Source organism: Bos javanicus, chromosome 16, assembly GCF_032452875.1.
Source record: "Bos javanicus breed banteng chromosome 16, ARS-OSU_banteng_1.0, whole genome shotgun sequence".
NCBI classification, from domain to species: Eukaryota; Metazoa; Chordata; class Mammalia; order Artiodactyla; family Bovidae; genus Bos; species Bos javanicus.
In genome coordinates this window covers 31,172,402-31,191,362 of record NC_083883.1, presented here as the reverse complement: position 1 = coordinate 31,191,362, position 18,961 = coordinate 31,172,402, and the positions used below count along the sequence as shown (strand labels likewise).

Sequence of the window (18,961 nt, the reverse complement as noted above, 5' to 3'; positions counted from 1 at the left end):
TAGCATAAATTTTTTTAAAGACCATCTCACCCTTGGTGTATGAATTGTTAAACATAAACTACATCAAAATGGCATATACTTATAGGTTTACTTTATTAAAATAGCCATTTAAGCAATCAGACTTTCTCACTCAGTCAAAATGACTAGATAGAAAAAGATCGAAACCCTGAATGGAATTAAAGTAGAAGTCTACATTTCCCTGGCTAAAAAAGACAGTCTTAACAAAAATGTTAAAAATTATTATGATGCTAACAGTTGCAATAATTAAGGATTTATTCTATTCTCACCCAAGGAAAAAAAAATGAACCGGAGAAAAAGAAACAACCCCCAAACTATGTTCTAATGATAATCCCCAAATCACCTAACTAACCACACTTTTCCTAAATAGCATGATCCCCGTAAGGTTGAAGAAGAGTTCACCTACATAAGCTCCCTTGGGCTAGACTCAATCCTCTTCCCTTTGCTGGGGCTGCATAAACCATGAAATTCCTAAGGCTTTCAAGTTCAGTACCTCTCTTGCAAGGGTTTGGTGGAAGAAGGAATGGTCCTTGCATTTACCTTTTGGTAAGGGAAGGGGAGAAAAAGGAGGAGGCAGAAAGTAACAGAGAGATCTCCTGACCAAGAAGGTAGAACATTACCACCCACCTAAACAATGACATTTTCCCACTACCCACACATTCACTGAAAGACTGGAAATACCCAGAAATGAGGATTCCCATTTACACTATGCCCACAAATTTTATTAGCTTCCTGGCTGAAGGAAAAGGGACTTTATCCATCTAATTCACAGTGAGAATACTCATGAAATTCAATATGGATAACCAAGACATTTTTATGAGTTAAACTTCCCAACTACTATACAATCATAAATAACTAGAAGAGATTATTTTTCTTCACCTTAAATTCACTTATCATGCAAAACTTACTTGTTGATAATAGATTTGGTGGGATTTTTAGGACACGTAAGTCATATTAAATAGCAAAAAAAATCCCACCTTTCTGGAGTATATAAGAATTTAAACCCCAGGCAGCAGAATATCATTTTCCCAAAAGTATGAAGGGAGGGGAGATGGTAAAGAATTCTATTTAACTGTACTCAACTATTTTCAGATATATGCTCTGGATAGCTGTGATGTCATGCATGTTTCAAGAGTAGCTAATATCTGTTTTCTTATGGCCAAAAGACCTTCCATTTGAACTGGATACTGAGTGAAAATTATTAAAACTGTGACTTCTTTAACACAGTCTTTCGGTTTTCATGAAACCAATTTCTTAAAGAATGATCTCTATAATTCCACAATGTATTTTATATACCTTTTCAAACACAGATTTTTATAAAGGGATTTCTACATAGTAGTGAAATGCATGAATACATTACATTAGAGCTATGGTCTGAAACCTAACTAAACCAACACTGAGAGACTGACAAGGAAATAAAAAATAATTTTTTTTACATGAATTTCTTGAGTATCAGGAGGATCATCAGAAATTGGAGTCTTTTCTTCTGGTAAGTCAACACTTGCTTTTAGTACATCAACTTCTATTTCATGATCTTCTTTTAAGTTCAACTCTACTTCCTGGTCAAGCCTATGTTCAGAGACTACAGGGCTTTCAGAGGTAACAGGCCCAGATCTTCCACTATCACCAGGGACTTCGGGCATGGCTGAAAAAAAAATGAGAGTTAATCTTCCATGTTTTAAACTAATTAAAAAAAGATATATACACAACTGGGGAAGCACACAGAAGAGGAAAGGCTGCACTGCACTTAACGTTTCCTTGAACAACTGTCAAGAGTGTCAAAACGTTTCTAACAGCTTCGAAGAGGAAAAGCCTACGAGGGTCTATACAGTACTCCTCCTTCATCAGTATCCACTCACTCAGTTTAGACAATACGCATTTGCTTTTCAAAAAGATAAAATATAAACAATAAAAAATTAAAAACCTGTGTACACCTGTTGACCTAGCAAGGCCATGTTTGGGAATCTATGTGAAAGAAATACTGACACAGAACATGTGAAGATGTATACACAGTAATATTCACTGCAGAAATGAAATAGCAAAACAAACTCATTTCTGAATAGCCAGTGTCTAACTGAGAAGACACTCAAAAAAAAAAAAAAAAAAAAAAGGCAAGGAAGAACAAAGAAAATTCACTGGGGAAAAAAATGTCAAATGAACTCCACATATCTGTTTATCTTCCCTGGAGCAAATTCAGATGTTTGTGATTATTTTCTAATAACAATAAGCCAATCTTGGCTGTAAGTTATCACAAACACAGAATATATATGGAAGTAACCCTGTGTAGATACCTGAAACCCAGAAGGTCAAAAACCAGGTATACAGTCTTGGGTGGGGACCGGTAATTTACTTTTTTCCTCTTTAAATACGTCCACAAAAACCATTCTAAGACTTCTACTGTTAGAACTACAGAGTGTTTTACAAGCAACCAACTGCTCTGATAGCTGACACGCTTCCTCAGAATTCTATTTTTAGCTAGGGAAACAACTGGAGAGGCGTAACATATAACAGTCTGGACTGTGATCCAGATTCTTTTGCTCTAAGAATAGAACACTCTTTAGACAAAACACTGAAGTGAAATGATTCTGAAGTCAAAACAATACATACATTTATTGTTACCTGCTGTAACTGCAGAGGTATAGGCTTCAACAGAGACCAGTCCTTCGTCTAAAACAGGTACTGTGGACTTCAGGCTGAGGAGTTCCCTTCAGGGAGAGAAACATATACTTCAGTGTCTAAGAAGATCCCATCTGTTCTGACCTGCTTTAATCCTACCCCAACTCCTACTTTTAAAACCAATGTTCAGAGAATATACAATGCAAGTACATTCTGAATAATACAACTATATAATTTACAAGTGAATTTAGAAACAAGTAATGTTGTATTTTTCTTATTTTCTAATATTTTACTTTGTTGAAAATAATGGCATAACCTTAAACTACAAATAAAATGATTTTAAAATGCTGGTCAGTATAAATTACATGGATGTCAATTTTTAATTATCAGTGGCAACATTTTTCAAATAAACCCGTCAAATAGTATGGACATTTCCCCTATATACTCAGTAGATTCAATATTTTAAGGCCAACTGGAAAAAGTATGATAAATGACTCAGAATGGGAGACCAATGTAACCTCTACTAATCTACTTGACGAAAGTTCTAGGAAGAGTTGACAGTGGTCCCTTTGTATTCTGAGGTGGCCTTCCCCTGAAGCCAACTAAAGCATGCTGACTTTTAAAATGGGACAAATAAATTATAAAGTTCAAGAAAAAGTATGCATTTGGAATATATACACATTTATTTATAGGTATATTTGTAAGACTTATCTTAATCACAATGTTTACAGTAAGGATAACCAAGAACCAACAACAAAATAAGTTTACATTTAAAAAGGAACTAGCTTGCCAAGATGTTGAATATTCGCCTAGATTGACACTGATGAATGCCAAATTTCTGATCAAGTGACTGCTTTTTGATTTGTTGTTGCTGTAATCCACTGAACCCATTATAATTTATACTAATTTTCATTAAAAATTTTAAAACCTTAGAATTAAATAACAATCTTGATGATCCTTTCGTACTATTTTCTCCCTCCTTTTCCATGAAGGACTGGCAAAGTTGCAGTTTCCACGATTTCTCTCTCAGAAGTGAAGAATATGACTGAGTTAAATGTATGAGAGGTGATGATTATAATACTGTTTTATGGATGGTCTGTGAAATCACTCTCAGAACTTACAGTGAAGCATTTACAGTATCTTCAATTGTCATGTTTTATGTGGGTTAATCTTAGTAAATTATACCCTTACAACTTCTTGATAATTGAAGCTGCAATTTTTTATTGTATTCTCTACAATTGCATTACTCCAAAGTGCTGATACACAATGCGTCCAGTCTTGCAATGAGATAAGGAGTTTATGCCAGAAGGTCAATCAACTACCTCAATGGTTAGTTCACCTAACTTCCAAAAAGGCTATTGATAAGTATTTTAATAGAAGCTGCTATCTTGCTGCAGACCATAAAGTCTTCAGTAACTAGCATCAACTTTATTAGTCCACACTTTAAGTAGCACTGTCCTACATCACCTAGTATACTGGCTGAATGTGTTAAGTGCTAAATGAAACTGAAGAACTGGCAGCATAATAGTTCAAGCTGTCACTGAAAAACAATAACTTTTAACTTGAGTCTTGTAGCAACCAAATGGCAAGGATCAATACTGTCTCTGAACCATCTCCCTTATGATCTGCCTTGGTGCTATAGGATACATACCAGATTACTCTGAGACCACTGAAAGCAGGAGAGCATGGAAGAATGTGTGGCCGTAAGTGAAACTTTTGTTTTTCAACAAAAATAATATTCTTTGGTGATTCTAAAGAGTTCTGCCTCAATTTATCATGTCTCTGTATGTTTAGGAAACATTTGGTATCGTTTCATAATAACTACTAAGTAACACTGAGTTGTACAAATGAATTTCTTACATAACAGATACAGTACCAAAATGGAAATGACAGAGACAAAGAAAGATCTAAATAAGAGTTAATCTATGCATGGAACAAATACCAATATTTACTACTGTTTCACAGCTTCATTAAACATTATCAATATTTGAAATTTTCTCTATAAACTTACTCTTCCCGGACTGATGGTACACAAAGAGAAGCTTCAACTCCTTGAATGGGGCTTAAGTGATTTAATTCTGAAAGCACACCCTCCACAACTAAGCCATCCTTTGCTTCTGCATCTTCTAAAGTGCCTGTAAATAATACAGTTATGAACATATATATTTACTAAATGTTTAGCAATTACTTACAGTCTTGGCTTATTACCTTTTAGTAAGTTGTTGGGTCTGCTTTTTTGTATACTTTTAGTTTATTCCTTTGGCATCAGACTACCAGTTCCTTCTAATTCTCTGAGCCTAGGCCAAACCCCACCCCAATCCCCTCTTTCATCTTTAACTAATACTTTTGGCTTAACGGGTTATCAACTAGCTGAGCTAGCAAGATTCAAATCTAGCTGATTTCACTCTAAAGTCTGTGCTATATAATACTCCCCACAAAACAATAAAAATGTCTATTTGAGACCACCTCATCATTTTAGGACTAGTCAATGAAAACACTATATTCACTGGAAGGACTGAGGCTGAAGTTGAAGCTCCAATACTTTGGGCACCTGATGTGAAGAACTGACTCATTTGAAAAGACCCTGAAGCTGGGAAAGATTGAAGGTAAGAGAAGGGGATGACAGAGGATGAGATGGATGGATGGCATTACTAACTCAATGAGTCTGAGTACTGAATAGCCCCTGGGAGTTGGTGATGGACAGGAAAGACTGGCATGCTGAGGTCCATGGGGTCGCAAAGAGTCAGACATGACTGGCAACTGAACTGAGTCAAAATACTGCCAATAACATCTTCATCAAACAGTTACCATTCAAATATTTTAGTGGAACACAGCACATCAAAAGAGTATGTGAACTTCTAAAGATACACTATTTATAAAGACAGTCCTAAATTCTTAGATTACGATTATACAGTGCAAGTGACAAATAGATTCAAAGAATTAGATCTGATAGACAGAGTGCCTGAAGAACTATGGATGGAATTTCGTGACATTGTTCAGGAGGCAGGGATCAAGACCATCCCCAAGGAAAAGAAATGCAAAAAGGCAAAATGGCTGTCTGAGAAGGCCTTACAAATAGCTGTGAATAGAAGAGAAATGAAGGGCAAAGGAGAAAAGGAAAGATATACATATTTGAATGCAGAGTTCCAAAGAATAGCAAGGAGATAAGAAAACCTTCTTCAATGATCAATGCAAAGAAATAGAGGAAAACAACAGAATGGGAAACACTAGAGATCTCTTTAAGAAAATTAGAGATACCAAGGGGACATTTCATGCAAAGAACGGCTCAATAAAGGACAGAAATGGTAAGGACCTAACAGAAGCAGAAGATATTAAAAAGAGGTGGCAAGAATACACAGAAGAACTACACAAAAAAGAACTTCACGACCCAGATAATCATGATGGTGTGATCACCAACCTAGAGCCAGACATCCTGGAATGTGATGTCAAGTGGGCCTTAGGAAGCATCACTAAACAAAGCTAGTGGAGGTGATGGAATTCCAGTTGAGCTACTTCAAATCCTAAAAGATGATGCTGTGAAAGTGCTTTTAATATACCAGCAAATTTGGAAAACTCAGCAGTGGCCACAGGACTGGAAAAGGTCAGTTTGCATTCCAATCCCAAAGAAAGGAAATGCCAAAGAATGCTCAAACTACCACACAACTGCACTCATCTCACACACTAGTGAAGTAATGCTCAAAATTCTTCAAGCTAACTTCAACAGTACGTGAACTGTGAATTCCAGATTTTCAAACTGGATTTAGAAAAGGCAGAGGACCCAGAGATCAAATTGCCAACATCCGCTGGAACATCAAAAAAGCAAGAGAGTTCCAGAAAAATATCAATTTCTGCTTCATTGACTATGCCAAAGCCTTTGACTGTGTGGACCACAACAAACTCTGGAAAATTCTTAGAGATGAGAATACCAGACCATCTGACCTGCCTCTTGAGAAATCTATATGTAGGTCAGGAAGCATCAGTTAGAAGTGGACATGGAACAACAGACTGGTTCCAAATAGGAAAAGGAGTACGTCAAGCCTGTATATTGTCACCCTGCTTATTTAACTTATATGCAGAGTACATCATGAGAAATGCTGGGCTGGGTGAAGCACAAGCTGGAATCAAGACTACCAAGAGAAATATCAGTAACCTCAGATATGCAGATGACACCACCCTTATGGCAGAAAGTGAAGAAGAACTAAGATCATGGCATCTGGTCCCATCACTTCATGGCAAATAGATGGGGAAACAGTGGAAACAGTGAGAGACTTTATTTTTTGGGTTCCAAAATGACTGCAGATGGTGACTGCAGCCATGCAATAAACAGACGCTTGCTCCTTGGAAGGAAAGTTATTACCAACCTAGATAGCATATTGAAAAGCAGACATTACTTTGCCAACAAAGGTCTGTCTAGTCAAAGCTATGGTTTTTCCAGTGGTCATCTATCGATATGAAAGTTGGACTATAAATAAAGCTGAGTGCCAAAGAACTGATGCTCTTGAACTATGGTGTTGGCGAAGACTCTTTAGAGTCCCTTCGACTGCAAGGAGATCCAACCAGTCCATCCTAAAGGAAATCAGTCCTCAATATTCATTGGAAGGACTGATGTTGAAACTCCAATACTCTGGCCACCTGATGCGAAGAATTGACTCATTTGAAAAGATCCTGATGCTGGGAAAGATTGAAGGCAGGAGGAGAAGGGGATGACAGAGGATGAAATGGCTGGACAGCATCACTGACTCAATGGACATGAGTGTGAGCAGCCTCCGGGAGTTGGTGATGGACAGGGAGGCCTGGCGTGCCACAGTCCCTGTGATCACAAAGAGTCGGACATGACTGAGCAACTGAACTGAAATTCTTAAAGCAATTAATAATGTGTTCAGTTTAGTTCAGTCGCTCAGTCGTGTCCGACTCTTTCAGACCCCATGAATCACAGCACACCAGGCCTCCCTGTCTGTCACCAACTCCCAGAGTTCATTCAAACCCATGTCCATAGAGTCAGTGATGCCATCCAGCCATCTCATCTTCTGTTGTCCCCTTCTCCTCCTGCCCTCAATCCCTCCCAGCATCAGGGTCTTTTCCAATGAGTCAACTCTTCACATGAGGTAGCCAAAGTACTGGAGTTTCAGCTTCAACATCAGTCCTTCCAAAGAACACCCAGGACTGATCTCCTTTAGGATAGACTGGTTGGATCTCCTTGCATCCAAGCGACTCTCAAGAATCTTCTCCAACACCACAGTTCAAAAGCATCAATTCTTCGGCGCTCAGCTTTCTTCATAGTCCAACTCTCACATCCATACATGATCACAGAAAAAACCATAGCCTTGACTAGACGGACCTTTGTTGGCAAGGTAATATCTCTGCTTTTGAATATGCTATCTAGGTTGGTCATAACTTTCCTTCCAAGGAGTAAGCGTCTTTTAATTTCATGGCTGCAGTCACCATCTGCAGTGATTTTGGAGCCCAGAAAAATAAAGTCTGACACTGTTTCCACTGTTTCCCCATCTATTTCCCAAGAAGTGATGGGACCAGATGCCATGATCTTAGTTTTCTGAATGTTGAGCTTTAAGCCAACTTTTTCACTCTCCTCTTTCATCAAGAGGCTTCTTAGTTCCTCTTCACTTTCTGCCATAAGGGTGGTGTCATCTGCATATCTCAAGTTATTGATATTTCTCCCGGCAATCTTGATTCCAGCTTGTGCTTCCTCCAGCCCAGCGTTTCTCATGATATACTCTGCATATAAGTTAAATAAGCAGGGTGACAATATACAGCCTTGACGTACTCCTTTTCCTGTTTGGAACCAGTCTGTTGTTCCATGTCCAGTTAATAATGTGTACGTTTATCAAATAAAGACAGTATTAGCCCCAACTTCACTGGATTCACATTTTAAGAAACCTTAGTTCAGCTTAGGCAGAAAATATTTTCCCAAAGAAACCACTATGACACACATTTTTACACTGGTTTTACAGATTTAAAGATAGGAATTATCTTTAAATAAGCTTGTTAAATCTGCAGGAGTAAGAAAGATAAACATAGACTAAGTTTTCTGATCCACCAATTCTAAGCAAAGTTTCTCCCTTCTTGTGTTCCACTGGTTCCTACTGTGTCTCCCACCACAACATTTATCAAACTGCGTTGTACGCACTTGTTTGATTTAATCCACAATCCACTCCAGTAATCTTGCCTGTATAATTCCATGGACAGAGGAGCCTGGCAGGCTACAGTCCATGGGGTTGCAAAGAGTCAGGTATGACTGAGCAACTCTCACTCACTCACTAGACTTTACATTACATGCAGGCAAGTGCCATGTCTACTTAGTTTATCCTTAACATCTAGCACATTTTTATTCTTTATCCTCTACTTTATTTATCCTTAATACCTAACACACACACAAAACAGGACCCTGTCCGTTGCACAAGATTAGGGGCTCAAACATTTTTTGATAAATGAATATAAAGACAATAGATTCATGGGTCTTTGGACATTTATTTTCACTTTCTAGTGATTATTTTGGAGGCAGGGATGGAGAGCAGAATGAACTTCGTTTCCTAAGCAGCTTTCCAGAAAGTTGAGGCTTCTGGATGGGTAAGTTAACGTAGTCTTTAAAGGTAGTATTATTATTTCTCATAACTATAGGAAGATGTTAAGTCACACTGATATTTGACATTGCTTCCTTAATCATTACTGTTCTTTTCTAAATTTCATCTCCAAATGAAAACAGAACACACATTAAGTTCTCCTCTTCTCAAACCTCATACATACTTATAATCAAAGTTTGTAAGTGGAAAGAATAAGATATGTGTACTCTTGCTAGAACCTACTGTGCTATGATCATGTAATTATTTAACCCTGTTGCTTTTCTTATGGTAGAGAAACTTCTATTCCAAATTTTACTGAAGGATATCAATGGCCATTTTGAATATCTGGGATGAGTCCTTACCCATTTGTTTCTCTGGCTCTGGAGGAGTCACTCCTGGTTCAAATGTATCTTTATCACTGTTCTTCTCAGTCTGTTCAGTTAAATTAGCAACCAGTTCAGTGGAAGAGCTCACTGACTTAGAGGCTATCAAAATATCTTCAAAGTCTTCTGGTAATGGAGCATCCTGATACTCTAAGGTAGTCTGGTCTGATCTGGTGGAAGTATTGCTATTTTCTACGCTCACATCCAGTTTCTCCAAACTTTGTGAAGTTGTATCCTGTGATCTGACATCCATTTCTTGATGTTCCTCTTCAGGGCTATCCAGGGGAAAAGATGTTGTCTTATCTTTGTTTTTCAGCCATTCAGTTTCTGCTGGAGCCCCACATTTATGTAAAGATGCAGTAATAAATGTTTTTGCTTTGCTGTCATCTACAGTCTATCAAGTAAAGATTTGGAGAAAAAAAATTTTACTAGTAAAAATCAGTTAAATCTAACTTATCCATCCCAATCACACCCACCCTTTCCATGCTCTGTTTATCTCCAAATTCTTTCTCCATCAAAATTTACTTACTCTAATTCATTCTCCTCAGACTGATGATTAAAAGTTAATGACTGTTAATGATTCTCTAATTGGTAATAGATCAGTACTTCCAAAAGACTAATATACAGAATACGCAAGATGCCCAATAACCACCAATGGATTCCTATTAACCTACAGTGAAGCTCTAAAGACATACCCTCCCAAACAGACAACAAACTAGGAACTTACTAAGAGCAGCAGTACAATACAGGTTAAAAAACAAAGACATTCCAAAACAAACAAACAAAACCAACCATGGATCTTAATTTCAGTCCCATTTCTTCTATCAAGTAACTATGTGGTTATAGACAACTTAACTTGGGAAGTTAATAGTGCTTCTAGCCCTATTTTCTTCACCTGTAAATGGTAGGTTTGGTTTAGCCAAGGCCCTAAAGTTTCTCTCTGAATTAACGTTTTCTGATTTTATGACTATCTGCAAGACTGTATATAAAAATCTATAGCGATATCATTTACACTGATAGGAGCTTAATATATTATTAAGAAGTCCTTTTGTTCCAACTATTATCAAACTTACAGCAGCAGTCCATTTCGTGGTTACACCTTCTTCCATGAATGAAATTCTAGTTTCTTTGAGTCGTAAAGGAGGACTAAGAGATCTTCCAGGTGACAGAGAGGGAGATGCTAAAGGTGTTGTTCGAAGACCAGACCTTAGGATGGATTGAGGAGTGAACTCGGCAAATCCAGAGGAAGTAACTGACATAGCCAAAGTCTTAGCTTTCTATGACACAGAGTAAATGGAATTCACCATTAGTGTTTGTAAAAGACACTTACGTAAGGACAGACAGAGCCAAATGAGTGGCAATGGTGACTATATTCTCATCTCCAATAAAAACATCAATAAGTATTATTATAGATTACTGGAAAGAAAACATAAAATTCTACTCAGTGCTTTCTATTTATAAGGCTACAAAACATAAAATTGCATCCATAATCATTCTAAACCTTGATTATTCCTAGGTTTAAGTTCAACTTAAAAAATAAAGTGCTGATATAAGACAAATTATTTAACTATTGCTTAGAAAACTGTAGTAGGTGAAAGAGATGGTACTGTGTGAAGAACAGAATCTAGTTTAATTATAGCAAGCTAATCTAAATTAATAAGACTGACTTTAAGAATGTTTTAGAAAAAATATAATTCCATTACATGAATTCAATAGTAACTGACTTACTTATGAGAATTCTTATGGTTTACTACAATGATTACAAATAATCAGATGAACTAGTTAGCAAAAACAATTTCCTCACTTAACCTCTCCTCTAAAGGACTCGTAAACGAATTACTGGATCCTATTAGATTATTAAATTCCATTAGATCCATCATAAGATTATATTGATTTTTTTCCTAGATTCTTTTTGGTAGCAAGTACAAAATTACTCCCTCATTTAATTTCATTTGAACTTAACAGCAGATTATATAAAATATGAGTGTTTTTCTATAGAAGAAAAAAGTTAGAAATACTATACTGGATATTAAATATTAGGAACTTAATCTTAGCAACCACCTTTTCAATTTCTTTTAATAACTATTTTAGGAATAGCATTTATTGAAGTATCTTTTATCCAGTTTGAAAAGTAAGAATTTCTTGGCTTCACTTTAAATGCTGGATATCCAGAAACAATTAAGGAAAAAATAAATAAGTTCTGGGACTCAATCCAGAATACCGGACAAGGAACTTGCAGAGAACATATGTGAAAATGGCTTTCCAACAGGAAGCTAAAAATCCACTGTTACCAGTCATCACAAGTTTAGCTGTGGTTTCTCTGCTAGTAATTTATCAGAAAGGGTGAAGGAAAAAGCAATTTCCTACTGATAGCAGGAAAGAGTAACACTTTATAATTTTACTGAAGGAGCTAGAATTTTAATACAAAACTTAAAAAATGTTAAGAATGAGAAAGTATTTGATGAAATAGCAAAATGGTATCAGAAAAAAAAAAAACCACACAACAAAAACATGAAAGCATTTTTCAAAGAAAAAAGGCTAATTTATAATACAGTAAGCATTTTGGAAACATATCCACAGAAAAAGGGAAAATAAAGGCTTAAAACCCCTATTACCCAGAGATGTCGATTATAAATAGTTTTATTTCTCTCTGCTATTTGTAAGGAACTTCCTAGCTTCACTATGAATACTAGATGCTAGATATGTAATATAATACTTACCTTAACAACAAGAGGAGTTTCAAGTAAATGTAATTCTGAAGCCCTAGAGGCATTCTGACGTGATCCTTTTAATTGTGAACTTACTGGCAATGAACTAGATGCCAGGGACCAAGGAGACCTTGTGGGGCTTTGCTGAATCAACTCCAAACACTGAGAGGGCTGGGGGACAGGATGAACAACCAAATCCAGCAGTCTGTAATCACAGTATACATATAAATAGAAAAATCCTGGTAACATATTTGAGTTATACTGAAGAAACAAAAAGAATCAGTATCCCATTTAATTATGCAAACTTCTATATTCACCATATGAAAATATAAATTCAGACAAGTATATTACTGTCTGTAATGCCACCCTTAGTTTCAAAAATCAGAATTAATTCAGTAGTGAAAAAAGAGAATTATGAAACCTAGATAGCAATTTGATCATGCTCCCACTGCTGCTGTTGCTGCTAAGTCGCTTTAGCCACGTCCAACTCTCTGCGACCCCATAGACAGCAGCCCACCAGGCTCCTCTGTCCCTGAGATTCTCCAGGCAAGAATACTGGAATGGGTTGCCATTTCCTTCTCCAATGGAAAAGTGAAAGTGGAGTCGCTCAATCATGTCCGACTCTTCATGACCCCATGGACTGTAGCCTACCAGGCTCCTCCATCCATGGGATTTTCCAGGCAAGAGTACTGGAGTGAGTTGCCATTTCCTTCTCAGATCACACTCCCCACCCCCTCAGGAGGAGTTATAGCCCTCCTCCCTCCCTTAACCAATATTTACTGAGCCCCTCTATGTGCCAAGCATTTATTTTCAAATGAAGACAAACTGTTAATGATTCAAGCACTCAAGAAAACAATGTAATGCTTCCCTAGCAAGCCATTCACTGCAATTCACTTTCATCAACCTAGAAATTCCTTTCACCTACATGAAATTTACATAATGAATACTGGTTTATTTACCTTTATGGTTCTGATCACTACACTTAGCAACCAAAGGAAATGTTAATTTTCTCAAATTAATGAGGTTAGTAGCAAAAGAGAATCCCAGGACTATACTCAATGGTTTTTTTTTCCTACAGTGTCCTGGACATTCTTATCATATCAGATGATAGAAATGATCTCATTGGTGACTTGTATTAAGTATGCATAGTCCAAACAGCTTAAAAACCTAATTTATAAATAAATAAACTTGAAGGTGAAATTTTCAGATTACAATTTTTGTGGACCATTTATCAACATACAGTCACTCCTTTCCCAATTTCCTAATAGTTTATTTTATGGCTACATTCCTAGCAACAAAAACACTACCCCAAGATGCCTATGTGATTCAGCTGAGAATAACCAGAAAAGTAGGTTTGGTGCCCAGAAATAATAATTTCTTGCTGCTATGCCTTCTTTGCCATTCTATCCTTTAAGTTCAAGATTTTTGCTGCGAGAGATGGCAGACCAACAGAAATCATAGGTGCTTCAAAACAACTTATTATGTGGTGGAAAATATTTACAGGAAGTATTTTCTTCCTCTAAATACAGCATCTTTGCATTTGTTATTCTGTACTAAGCACAGCTCTGAGCTTTCTACCAAACCAAGAATATTCAGTCAGACTGCTAGACATTTCTTTCTCTGTTGTCTTCTGATTCTTCTTTCCTTCTCTACTTCATTTGCATTCAAATTATATATTTGTAAACTTTTGCTCACTTTTTTATTGAGCTATCCCAAATAGGTATTTTGTTAAATGCCTTGCATTGGGCTTAAATTTATGTTTAAGGTGTCTATTTAGGAAAGATTATTTCTTAAAAGCAAGGTCTGTGCAACAAGTGGTATACCTACTGAGTAAAAGCAAAATTCTTATACTAACAAGACTTGATGTGTTTAAGTTACATTTAAAAAAGATATCAAGAAAAACATTTTTGATTGTTTTCTGAAGAAAGTGTTAAATATCACATTAGGTCTTTTATTTCCTCAACAACTTTTTGACCATGATCCAAGTAGGTAATGCATTTTAGATTATACACATACACAAATGAATGTATTTTCATATGTAAAAATATACACATATGAATTACATAAAACGGCATTTAGCCTTACTATATTCAGTGCCCATTGATATTATCTATGCTAAGCCACAATCCATTAAATTTTACTTACACTAACACACACCCAATTTGAAAAATATAGAAAAGCAAGAAGTGGAATGATTTTTATAAAAGGTAAATATTCACAACTCAATCAGCTCTATTCCATATGCATTAACACCAGTTTTAAAGGATTCTCATAATAGTCTTTAGGCCATTAGTAGGCCTGAACACTTATTCTTTCTCCCTTCTTGAATTGCAGACCTATTCAATGGTAAAGCAGCTGCCTACAATGAGGGAGACCAGGGTTCAATCCCTGGGTTGGGAAGATCTCCTGGAGAAAGGAAATGACAACCCACTCCAGTACTCTTGCCTGGAAAATCCCATGGATGGAGGAGTCTGGTGGGCTACAGTCCATGGGGTCGCAAAAAGTCAGACACGACTGAGCGACTTCACTTTCACTTTCAAGTACAAAGGAACTGAGAAAAAGTGATTTGTGGGAAAAAAAAAACAAAACTATTGGTAAAAATACCATGTCAGTGATAATGACTTCTATTTGAAGCAACCTTCTCACCATCTCCTTATGGTAATAAAGGAAAAGAACCTCAATTTAATAAAATCTAACCCAAAAAAGGGAAAATCCTTTCATGATTTGAAAAGATGTCCATTATATACACTACAAATGGGTTGAGCCCAATTGTTTTTAAGTTATTAACTTATTCTGAGTACCTTTATTCTTAGTATCAAAACTATTTCAACAAAATTATGTCATTTTGTCATGGATAAATTGTAAAATGTCAAAAATTTTCAACAATTATGGTCATATTATTAAAGAGAAAGAATCATTACATTAAGAGATACTTTTTGTACTCTGCTATTGATGATTATGAACACTTCTCCACTCTCCAATAAACAACCACAGTTCCATCTTGGATACAAAATTTCAATTTAACTATTTACTTTTCTAATAACCATAGGTTTAAGAAATAAAAGTATTATTGTACTAAAGCCACTTAAGACATCTTAGTAGGCTCAGTTAAACAGGGGCAAGTTTTTAGAAGCCAACCAAGATCAGCTGGGATTTATAAAAAATAACCTTCATTCATGGGTCTGAATCAGAGAGATTAAAGAAAACAAATTAATAATTTATTTTGCTTATGATTTTAATACAACAAAGTTTGCTTTTTTTTTAAAAAGTCTAAAATCATTAGGCAAAATTCTAAGTAGATTATCAGCTGATGTAAAATTCCTTAAAATTACTATAAAACTGCCCAAATTATTTTTTTAAAGGAAGCATTATAAACTCCTTCAATAATTTAAAACAGTATTTATGAAGACTTCAAAGATAATTTTAAAATTATAGTGTAAGTATTAAGTATCATCTCACACTGGTCAGACTGACTATCATCAAGAAGTCTTCAAATAATAAAAGCTAAAGAGGGTATGGAGAACAGAGAACTCTCTTAACACTGCTGGTAGGAATATAAATTGGTATAGTCACCATGGAAAACAGAATGGAGCTTCATTAAAAAATATATAATGGACATATATATAATATACATATATATATAATGGAATTAGTCAAAAAAAAGAATGAAATATTGCCATTTGTAAGCAACATGGATCAACCTAGAGAATACCATTACTAAGTGAAGTAAGTGAAATTAAGACAAATATCCTATCAGTGTAATTCTTGTCTAATACTGTCTTTTAAAAGTGATTAAATAAATTCTTACCTAGAAATTCTTTGTGATGCCTTTGTAATTGGTGTTCCAACAAATGCCTCAGGCAGCTCTGGATCTGGGAGAGAATATGCTATAGGAGAGGGTTCTTCTACTTTAGGACTACAGAGAAAATAAAAATTTAACTTTTGATTATGTATCACAAAGAAGACTAAATTATCAATACAAACACTGTAAGAAGGTGAGGTTAGATGGGAGGGGGGCTATCTTTTTTTTACCATGTATATTCTGCTTATTTACAAATAACAATGAACATAACTGGTTTCAAATTTAAGAACAAAGAATGTTCTTCTTGCAAGAAAAGTAGACAACACAAAACATTTTTCCTACATACGCTAATACGCTCTAAGGCTGGATTGTTTATGAATGCAGCTGATAACCCAGGGAAGATTAGCAAGTAGCATGAGTGTAAAAGGTGTAAGAAAAACATACCTATTGTAGACAGAGATACTATTTTCGGGTTCATTACTTGCCCAGACCTCTCCAATTTTAGATAACACATTATTGATGAAAGTAGATCTTGTTAACACAGTTCCAGTTACAGCCTGCTTTGGAACTGCTGATAATGGTTTTGGTCTAGAAACTGTGAAACAAAAAAGGTAGTATTTAATTTCATCTCTAACACCAGGATTTTAAAGTAGCCAGACAAATACGGCAAAGTGATTGGCGAAAACAAAACATGAGTAGTTCAAATTATATTTGGTTTAGCAATATACGTGCAGAAATTTAACAATTTTGGCTTTTAGGAGACAGTGAAATAATTTGTCTACGTGTTTTCTAAAAGTCAGCAGTCTTCAAATGAAATCAAAAGAGTTCTGTCACTCTGTACTAAATAAACTAGAAAGATTAAAAGTTCCAAGGAAGCTTTTGATTTCTTGGGGTAGAACCACCAATAAACAAACAAACAAAGCCACAAAGCATCACTGTGATGAATCAAAGCAAAACTGAGCTAAACAGAAGATAACAAAGGTTTCAGAAGATAATCATTCAATATCTTTTCTAGTGCAATATTTTAGGACATTTTTCAATGAAATCTTACCTTCTCGAAAAACTGATGATGCTGACAGACGGTAAGGCTTTGCTCGCTCAATGGCTAATTTTCGCTGGACTCTAGGAAGAATTTTCCCATATTGGTCTATTATAGAATTTCGAGTCACTGATCTCTCTCGCAAACGAGGATCACGATCATTCTATAGAACATAACATAACTGGTAAAAATTTAATCTTCAAAAATGTTAGGTGCTATGCCTATTATTTACTATTAAAATATAATTATGAATACACAAGAACACCTTCCTCCTTTCTACATACCCATTCTTCCAAACCAAAGACATCATACACACAACCTAACTGCTTCATCAATTCTTACCCATTGATAAATTCCAAGTCTCTCCTTTCCAGCCTTGATTATTTACAACTAATAAAAGCAATGATTTTCATTTACTAAGCAACATGTTCCATCACACACACGTCTGTGCACCCTCACAAAAGATACTGTCCTTTTACGATTAAGGAAACCAAGGTTCAGAGTGTGTCCAAGCACACAGAGCCAATGAACAATTAGTCCAACCCCTAAAGTCCATGCTTTTTGCACTATTTATTTCCTACTGTTGTCCTCTACCAGTTGCTATTTTTCCTGAGTGAGTAAAGTAGTTAGTCTGGCAAGACTGTGGGCAGATACCTAAACAGAAATGGCACATATAAAAGAACTGGATAAGTAACAACACCCTGTTTGTCAATTCTGCTTCAGAAAGTGAGGATTTTCAAAATTCAAGATTATACAAAGCTCTTATATAATGAAGTCATCTGTTTTCCCTATTCTCTTGTCCCCCCATAATAAAACAAGTTCAACTGTACCATAAGATTAATCTTCAGAGTCTGGTTCAGCTTCAAGGCAGGAATATAATTGGCACGCTGCAAATGGTGAACTAAAAGGAATTCATGATTCTGAACACTCGCACTGGACTGTAAAAATCTCACCAAACACTCCTAGAAAGAACAAAATAGATTTGTAAGCTATTAACTTATCCTGAATTTCCAGATATAAGTTTACACTGACAAATCATTACCTGCTCAGTGTCTGTGAATGGTAGCTTCAGTAAATCCTCCATTAAGCCCATCTCCTGACAGACTTCATATGTATGCTTGAGCAGCTCCTCTATATTCAACCTATTAGAATGTTGTCGCAGTAAAGTCCAGGCCTCCACCATGCACCTGAAATCAATATTTATCAAAGTTTAGTTTTAGAAAAGCTATTTAAAATGTTCAAAACAAGATATCCACCTGAAGAATCCCAAAGATACTTTGTGCATGCATCTTAGTCATGTCCGACTCTTTGCGACCAACATGGATGGTAGCCTGCAAGGCTCCTCCATCCATGGGATTTCCCAGGCAAGAACACTGGAGTGAGCTGCCACTTTCTCCTCCAGGGGGTCTTCCTGACCCAAGGATCAAACTTCTATCTCCTTCACTGGCAGGTGGATTCTTTACCAGTGAGCCATCTGGGAAGCCCCAAAAGATACTATGTACATATTATTTAAAAGTACTTAAAAATTTTATTGAATACTAATCACTGTCAAGTAGTAAAGAAAATAAGGCATCTTTAAATACTTTATCATAAAATGTTGACTATTCCATGTAATTTATCAAATATTCCACCGAAAATAAAAAACAGAATTGTTGAATGGACAGAGAATGGTTTTGAGTGTATGAGTTGTCTACTCTCATGATCATGTGGGTTAATGGGAGCTGCAGCTCACTGTCGATGCCCAGCATCATTAAGAGAAAATCATACTGCATATAGTTAGCTTAGGAAAAGACCAAAATTCAAACTATGGTTACTAC

At 36.0% G+C, this 18,961-nt stretch overlaps 1 protein-coding gene across 6 annotated transcripts in view; it reads right to left on the bottom strand.

Annotated features, from left to right (window-relative positions):
* The window catches only part of AHCTF1 (AT-hook containing transcription factor 1), a 95,366-nt gene that overhangs the window by 12,216 nt on the left and 64,189 nt on the right, over positions 1–18,961 (bottom strand). For 5 of the 6 annotated variants that reach the window (XR_009729904.1, XM_061382436.1, XM_061382432.1 and 2 more), the window contains exons 22-32: positions 18,187–18,331; positions 17,975–18,106; positions 17,157–17,307; positions 16,550–16,700; positions 16,112–16,219; positions 12,316–12,508; positions 10,669–10,872; positions 9,575–9,989; positions 4,646–4,769; positions 2,626–2,723; positions 1,455–1,663 (exon numbers count right to left, since the gene is read on the bottom strand). Coding sequence is in view for 5 of the 6 variants with exons in the window: in XM_061382436.1 (XP_061238420.1) it covers positions 1,455–1,663; positions 2,626–2,723; positions 4,646–4,769; positions 9,575–9,989; positions 10,669–10,872; positions 12,316–12,508; positions 16,112–16,219; positions 16,550–16,700; positions 17,157–17,307; positions 17,975–18,106; positions 18,187–18,331 (1,930 nt within the window). In the remaining variant the exon portion in view is untranslated. The remainder of the gene's footprint in view (positions 1–1,454; positions 1,664–2,625; positions 2,724–4,645; positions 4,770–9,574; positions 9,990–10,668; positions 10,873–12,315; positions 12,509–16,111; positions 16,220–16,549; positions 16,701–17,156; positions 17,308–17,974; positions 18,107–18,186; positions 18,332–18,961) is intronic. The other variant, XM_061382434.1, reaches the window with a different exon arrangement.